The sequence below is a fragment of the Palaemon carinicauda genome, chromosome 28 (assembly GCF_036898095.1).
Source record: "Palaemon carinicauda isolate YSFRI2023 chromosome 28, ASM3689809v2, whole genome shotgun sequence".
In the NCBI taxonomy this organism is placed as follows: Eukaryota; Metazoa; Arthropoda; class Malacostraca; order Decapoda; family Palaemonidae; genus Palaemon; species Palaemon carinicauda.
Genome location: NC_090752.1, coordinates 37,903,800 through 37,911,400, shown reverse-complemented (window position 1 = coordinate 37,911,400; position 7,601 = coordinate 37,903,800). Strand labels below are relative to the sequence as shown.

The following is a 7,601-nucleotide window of genomic DNA, read 5'->3' as shown; positions in this document are numbered from 1 at the left end:
CTATTTCTTTTTAATAACGGAAAACGTTCAGAGGTTCCTTCGATATTCTATATAATGGTTAAATTTCACGGACCCTCACTATAAACGACTTCTTTGTTCAAACTACCAATTTCCTTCTATGCTATTTATACTATTTCAAATGCTGATCCAACAACTACGTCTTACAATAATGCTCATCCGAGAACAAAATGCGAGAATGATGAAACTTTCAACGAGGAGCAGGAAAGAAGGAGATATAAGAAGCATGAATGTGGATGTCATGAGATTCAGGTAATAAAAGTTTGTGGTATGCATAACAATTTCGATTTGTGTTCGATCTACCAGAATCGAGACATGAGTATTTCTATCTTTGATTGTCTTCTTAACATTATGACTAAGACACAAGATGATGATAGAAATGCCTCTTATGTTTTTGTTGATAATTTCAATGTTCATCATACGGAGTGGCTAAATTCTGTTTTTCCTATTAATCACCATGGCTTAATAGCTTTGGACTTTGCCTTTGAATCAGGCTGAGTGAAGCTACTCACAGGTCTGGTAACTTCTTGGACCTCGTATTAACAGACTCCCCTGGCATTATTACAAGGAAGATTGGTTCTCCAGTTGGGACATCTGATCATGCCTTGATTTCATTAGTAATGAAACATCTGAAAGTGTGCTTATAAAACGGACTCCGGTTTTTATTGAACAGACACAAGTTGTGTGATACTGGGTAATTGGGGACAATTACCGCAACCTTTTCTCTGACCCTTTTCATAATAAATCTGTTCGGCAAAGGTGTCCATTGTTTTTTAGGTTATTTTTTGTATATCAGGAAGTATTCTATAGAATGATCAAGAAAAGGCTGTTTAATTATTCTTTAAGGTTACCTAATAGGCTTCAGATATTATGACTAGGTTATGCAAACGACTTATAGTTATTACTTGTGATAAGGCTTTAGAGGAATGTTTAAAATTTATCAAAGAATATGAAAACGTTTCAAGTGCAGTTCTTAATAGATACAAAACTTCTATTCTAGGCCTTAGTGACTGGAAAGAGAGAGAAGTATAGCATGACCACGGTTTACAAATTTTGATTGGGTATGGTAACATTTTAGGTATATATCATAGCAATAGTTATCAATAAAGTCTAGATATGAATCGGAAAAACATAAAAAGTAGCCTAAAAAAATCATTAGTATCTTTCATAACAGAAAGTTAACCATGTTTCAAAGAACGACAATACTAAATTGCAAAATTTTAGCAAAGCTATAGTATACAACGCATGTTTACCAAATTCCAGAGGAGTATGTTAAAAGTATTCAGAAATGTATTTTCAAATATCTGTGGGATAGCAACTGTGACCCTATTTTAAGGAAAACCATGTTTTTGATGATATTAAGAGGTGGTTGTGGGATGTTGGATATTCAGCGTAAAGCAAAATCAGTCATGTTTAGTAATTTTCAGAAATGTTTAAAAGAGAAGTGTTTTGGTTATTAATTGATTATTTATTACAGTATAGTCAGATACACCTTCCTATTAGAAAATGAATGTCACTTTCAGGACAGTACTATTTTACATCTCGTTTTTATGAAGGTATAATAAACATTTTACGAAGTGCTCATATGATGACCTCGTATCCGAAAATCAAAACAAAAGATGTAAATGAGCTTTTGATGAAAAATTATGAATATGTTTAAATATTGACAAACAGTACCCTTTATTTAATTGTAAACTAATTTGGAGGCATATAAATAATAATGTATATAGTGAATAAAAGTAAGGAAATTTCGTTTAAGTATGTACACGAAGTATTAAGTAGAAATGATAGATTAGCCACGATGAAAATAAAAGATGTCAAAGACTGCTATTGTGGGTGCATAGATACTAATATACATATGGTATATTTCTGTCCCTTAGTTAGAAACTTGTTGTTTTTGCTTTTTAACTTGTTCAATAAATGTTCTAAATTGCAAACTAGTAATCGGTTAAGGATTTTGAAGCTAGATTTTGAAGCAGATTCAAAGAAGGATTAAAATACGGCAATGATCATAATGGCGGGTTATATTATTGCGATATGGATGGGAAGATACTTAGGATTTTTAAGTACTGACGCACAAATACTTAAAATATATCTAAAGTAGAACGATAAATACTTTTAACGTAAATAGAATAGGATTTTAAACTTCTGTTCACAAAGTATTCACGAATCGATGTTTTTTTTTATTTAAAAGTATATTTAGATGAAGAATAAAAGTTGCGATTGTGAATACAGTAAATGTTAAGTAAAAGTATTATTCATGCATATATATCATGATGTATATATAATATTACAAACTGTAAGAATTATAAGTGTATATTTCCTAATAGAAGTAAAAGAAAAAAGAAGCAGACATATGGCTCTACTATCCTACGGGATCCAAATATTCAAGCAATAAATTGCTCACTGAAAATGAATGCACTGGTTGATAATCAATATAGCCTAACCAACGAAAAGGGTTCATTGATCAAGAGTTATCCCAAATAGTGTTAATGTTTTTTATTTATCATGATGGTTTTTTTTTTTTTTTTTTTTTTTTGCAATAGTTGTATCACTTTTTAATATACTAAATTTCTTTTAACTTATTTCCACAATTACTATCTTAACAATCTCGTATGTTTTTCAAACCTACGACGTCAACAGGTGACGAAACATGTTGCAACGTCCAATGAGTCACGCCATGAAAGCACCCGGGGAAGAGGAGAGAAGCAAATGGAGGGAGAATAGGAGAAGAGATAAGATATACTTGGGCGAGCGGAAATGCTGCCAACACTATCGACGATTCGTGGCTAAACAAAACGTGTCATTCAGTACGTGGAAGTTGTACGGAGTAAATATTAACTCGTGTCTCCCGTGAAACAAGCCAGTTGCTGTTTTGATATTAGCGTTTGGTAATGTGAATCTCGTCCACTGGACATTCTTGAGGTATTCGAAAGGAAACATTACCCTCAGAAAATATAAAGATATTTGGAAGCATATCTTCCTAGCAGAGGACTTAGCAAAACGAAAACCTCTGAAAACGTGTGCGTGCTCCTTGTTTTGTTGAACAGACAAAAGTTGTGACATACTGAGTAATGGGTGTCATTATCAGCAGTATTCTCTCTTTGATAAGGAGCTCTAAACCTTACAAGATACTAATGGGTAAGAATTATCATCACATGCAGGCATCTTCATAGTTTAATGTGTTCGAAAGAACTAATGCCACCCAAAGTAAAGTGTAAAATATTAGTAAAAGAGATGTATCCTGTAGGAATCAGCAATGTCGTGCTCATCTTTAAATATCCGAAACATAAGACGAAGTTCTATTAAGTTCTTACAATAATTATGTCTATATTTATCTGCCTTTATATATAAATATGTATCTGCTTGGCAACCATATTTAATTATACGATATTAATCTACTTGACCCCATAATATTTACATCATCACATTGACGTCATCAGCATCTTTTTTTTTTTTTTTTTTTTATTTCTTCTTGACTGATCCCAACAATTTTACACTCTTACATATTCAGTTATTAAAGACAAGAATTTGCATAGATTGTTTGCATGGAACGTTTCCTTCATCGACTATGATTTTCTTTAGCGTTATTCGTTCTCTTTAACAGTTGGCCTTGACGGTGCAGGGAAGACTACGCTACTCTACAAAATAAAACTGGGTGAAGTGATTCAAACGATTCCAACAATTGGTGAGTAAATCTATTATTCAATACATAAAGTGAATTTAGACTATCAAAGATAATGAACATTAATCGAAATGAATTAAAAATGTATTCCTATTAGCGAATTCGCGAATTTCCATCTGTGATTTCATCTAAATATATTAACTGATTGAATGGAAGTTATCTTTATTTTCCTGTAGGATAAAACACGCTGAAAACCAATTTTGGTGAATGGCATTAACAAAAATCTAACTTTTTGAAAAAAATAAAATCACAACCTTATTGAACGGTCGCCTAGGAAAAAGTTATTCACAGTATTAGTATCAACAAATAACAAGTGTCCAAGTTCCCTCTCCAAGACTCCAACCATTCTGGGACCAGAGAGCACCAGACAAGGGCTATCATCAACCGGCCCCCTCCCACACCCCCACCCCCAAAACCAGCCATGACAATAGACCAAACTCGTTACTTCTACCTGTAAAATTTAATGAGCAATGAGAGGCGAGAATATATTTCTTCATTAATTAGAATTTCTTCCCACACCTTAAAACAGGCTTTAACATCGAGACAGTGGAGTACAAGAACATAAGCTTCACAGTATGCGATACAAACTCTCAGCCTAAACTACGTCCACTACTGAGGCATTACTACCCGGGTACCTCTGCCTTCATTTACATCATAGACAGTACTGATACAGAGAGGTTTGACGAGATTAAAGAGGAATTACACTATATGGTACGTAAGGCTAAGATTTAGTATACAAACTGCGTTTTACTGTGCTAAGGAAATTAGAAACGTTTTTGTTCTGTCTTTTTATTTGCAGCGGTGTGATGAAACACATTTATTATTATTATTATTATTATTATTATTATTATTATTATTATTACTTACTTACTTACTTACTTACTTACAAAGCTACAATCCTATTTGGAAATGCAGGATACTAAAAGCCCAGGGGCCCCAACAGAGAAAATAGCCCAATGAGGAAAGGAAACAAGTTAAAAATATTTTAAGAACAGTAACAACATTAAAATAAATTCCTTTATAAACTATAAAAACTTCAACAAAACAAGAGGAAGAGAAATTTGATCAAATAGTTTGCCCGAGTGTACCCTCAAGCAAGAGAACTCTAACCCAAGACAGTGAAAGACCATGGTACAGAGGCTATGGCACTACCCAAGACTAGAAAACAATGGTTTGAATTTGGAGTGTCCTTCTCCTAGAAGAGCTATTTACCATAAATAAAGTCTCTTCTACCCTTGACAAGAGGAAAGTAGCCATTGAACAATGACAGTGCAGTAGTTAACGCCTTGGGTGAAGAAGAATTGTTTGGTAATTTCAATGTTGTCAGGTGTATGAGGACAGAGGAAAATATGTTAAGAATAGGACATACTATTCGGTGTATGTGTATGCAAAAGGGAAGTGAGCCATAACCAGAGAGAAGAATCCAATGTAGTACTGTCTGGCCAGTCAAAGGACCCCATAACCCTCTAGAGGTAGTATCTCAACGGGTGGCTGATGCCCTAGCCAAACTATTACCACTGGGTGTTGTCTCAGCCATGATAAGCGCCGAACTTTCACTGATTGTAGAGTAGTGCAGGAGCCTCTCAGTGGGTCCTGGAGTAATGTAAGATTTATTCAGAAAAATACGAAATTCTACATTATTTCTATTAGTCGTATTTGCCATTAACAGAGTTCAAGCCGAGTCATTTTAGATTAATAAAGTGTAAAATTAACATTCACCAAAACAAGTAGAATCATTTATTCTACCTTAAAAAAAAAGTATGAAATACAAAATGACAGCAATAGAATTGGTATAATAATAATAATAATAATAATAATAAAGTGTAAAAATTAACATTCACCAAAACAAGTAGAATCCTTTATTCTACCTAAAAAAGTGGGGAATACAACATGACAGCAATAGAATTCGTATAATAATAATAATAATAATAATAATAATAATAATAATAATAATAATAATAATAATAATAATAATAATAATAATAATAATTGGGTATTAAAATCCACAATTATATGCGTTTGTATATTTAAAAATATCAGGAGCTTCCGCACCTTTTTCAAAGTGCGAAATCTCCAACTATTTTTAAATATACAAACGCATATAATTGTGGATTTTAATACCCAAGATCAACAGACATGGCATGCAGCTTTATTCGAGTTAAATAATAATAATAATAATAATAATAATAATAATAATAATCATCATCATCATCATCTTCTAATTAAGTGTTCACTTCTTCCATTGGCAGATGGACAATGATGAGCTGGAGGGCTGTCCATTGCTCGTCATGGCCAACAAGCAAGATTTACCAAAAGCAGCTTCACCTTCTTTCATCACAGAGGCACTTGAACTCCAACGCCTAAAACGCCGCTCATGGTTTGTTCAAGGCACTAGCGCTATCAATTCATCGGGAATCAACGAATCCCTAGATTGGTTGGCCAACGAAGTCACAAAATAAACTGAATTCTGCATATTTCTCAACTATCGTCTTTTAATTCGTTCTTATTGTTCAAGAATTGTATATCTTTGATACAAAAATATACCACTTTATACAGTGGTCACCCAACTAAAACTAGCAGACTAATGGCCTTAATGTCGTGTTACGCTGAGACCACTAGATTCCTATGATCCCACCTACATCCCAATGTTATGATTTTTATGAATAATAGTCAGAATAAATGCGTACACTGATAAACAGAAGTGATAGCCAGATTAAAAGAAAAGAAAAAGGAAAGAGTGATTGCAAGATTTGGGGTCAGGAAGAGATTGTGAATTGGTTTTGGAAGAGCTCATATCTTTCGAGGATGCAATGTTGCGTGGTGACGATAAGGAAAAGCTCCTGGGAAAAATAATAGGGTTCGAAAGTGTTTGAAGGAGACAGTTGACAGTAAATCCTAGCATGAATAATGTTAGGAGAGTAAATGGAAGGCAAAATAAAGCAACGAAAAATGGAAAGGATTGACTTCGAATATATATATTTGGATGTAAACGTAAGGGATGAATAATAGGTTGACGAAGGAGAAGTCAGCTGTTGGGTGAAAATGTAGCAAAGAAGGTATTGTAACTACATAAGATAAAGAGAAGTGTGTCACATAAATCACGAATACCAATATGCAGAATGATTATTGTGTCAATTCCCCTTACAGAAGACTGTATATTTAAAACAAATAAAACAAAATTCTTTTGTCGAAACCAATAACCTGCCATGTGTCACGCGGTAATTAACTTGTAGCATAGCCTGAATAAAATTAAAATGGAGAGAAATATAGATAAAAGGTGAACAACCCAAACTGAAACGTTAGATTACTGTGAATTGAGGTGGTTTAGTCCGATGTTAATAAATACCGAATGTAGTAATGTTATTGCAATGTGCTGAAATTTTGTCTGTCGAGTTTCTGGTAAAATTTAAGTCATATGAGGGACTTTTCTAACCAACTCCCGTTTCAGGCAGTTATATAAAAGAATTGAGTGCTAAAACTGAACTATGTTTCTGATTATTTATAGCATGATTTTATTCACAATAGAGATTCAATAGTTTTCCGAAAGTGCGATTTAGCATCGGTTACAGTAAGTTAACGTTTAAGTGATTAATTTAATCATACTGTGATGGGGGTACTGCTTGTGTATTAACTGTCATCTTTTATGCTTTGATTTTGCTCGGAGAAGAAGAAATTAACTTTGAGTAAGTGGATGTTTCCACTTTTTATTTTTGATACTGTGCCAGTTCCCTCTAGTTTTACTCCCCATTCAACTGTTTATTCACGTTTGTTCATTTTTATATGCAAAACCGTCCACTGTTGTTGTACTGTAATATTTTTTTGTTTTTGTAATAAAATGATCAAAAAGTCCTCATCTGTTTATGCAGGTCCTGTATTGCATTCATAAAAAGGAGAAAAC

The 7,601-nt window shown here is 33.4% G+C and overlaps 1 protein-coding gene across 1 annotated transcript; it reads left to right on the top strand.

The window, feature by feature from the left end:
- Positions 1 to 2,732: 2,732 nt before the first annotated feature.
- On the top strand, positions 2,733 to 6,940 carry LOC137621512 (ADP-ribosylation factor 4-like). Its single transcript, XM_068351864.1, has 4 exons — positions 2,733 to 3,159; positions 3,626 to 3,706; positions 4,233 to 4,414; positions 5,953 to 6,940. The coding sequence occupies exons 1-4, from the start codon at positions 3,093 to 3,095 to the stop codon at positions 6,160 to 6,162; spliced, it is 540 nt and encodes a 179-aa protein (XP_068207965.1). The 5' UTR covers positions 2,733 to 3,092; the 3' UTR covers positions 6,163 to 6,940.
- The last annotated feature ends 661 nt before the right edge of the window (positions 6,941 to 7,601 follow it).

Excerpts from the sequence above, each read along its gene's own strand:
- LOC137621512 (XM_068351864.1), top strand. The coding sequence starts at position 3,093 with ATGGGTGTCATTATCAGCAGTATTCTCTCTTTGATAAGGAGCTCTAAA. Across the intron at positions 3,160-3,625 it reads ACCTTACAAGATACTAATGG|TTGGCCTTGACGGTGCAGGG; the intron begins GTAAGAATTATC and ends TCTCTTTAACAG. Across the intron at positions 4,415-5,952 it reads AAGAGGAATTACACTATATG|ATGGACAATGATGAGCTGGA; the intron begins GTACGTAAGGCT and ends TTCCATTGGCAG.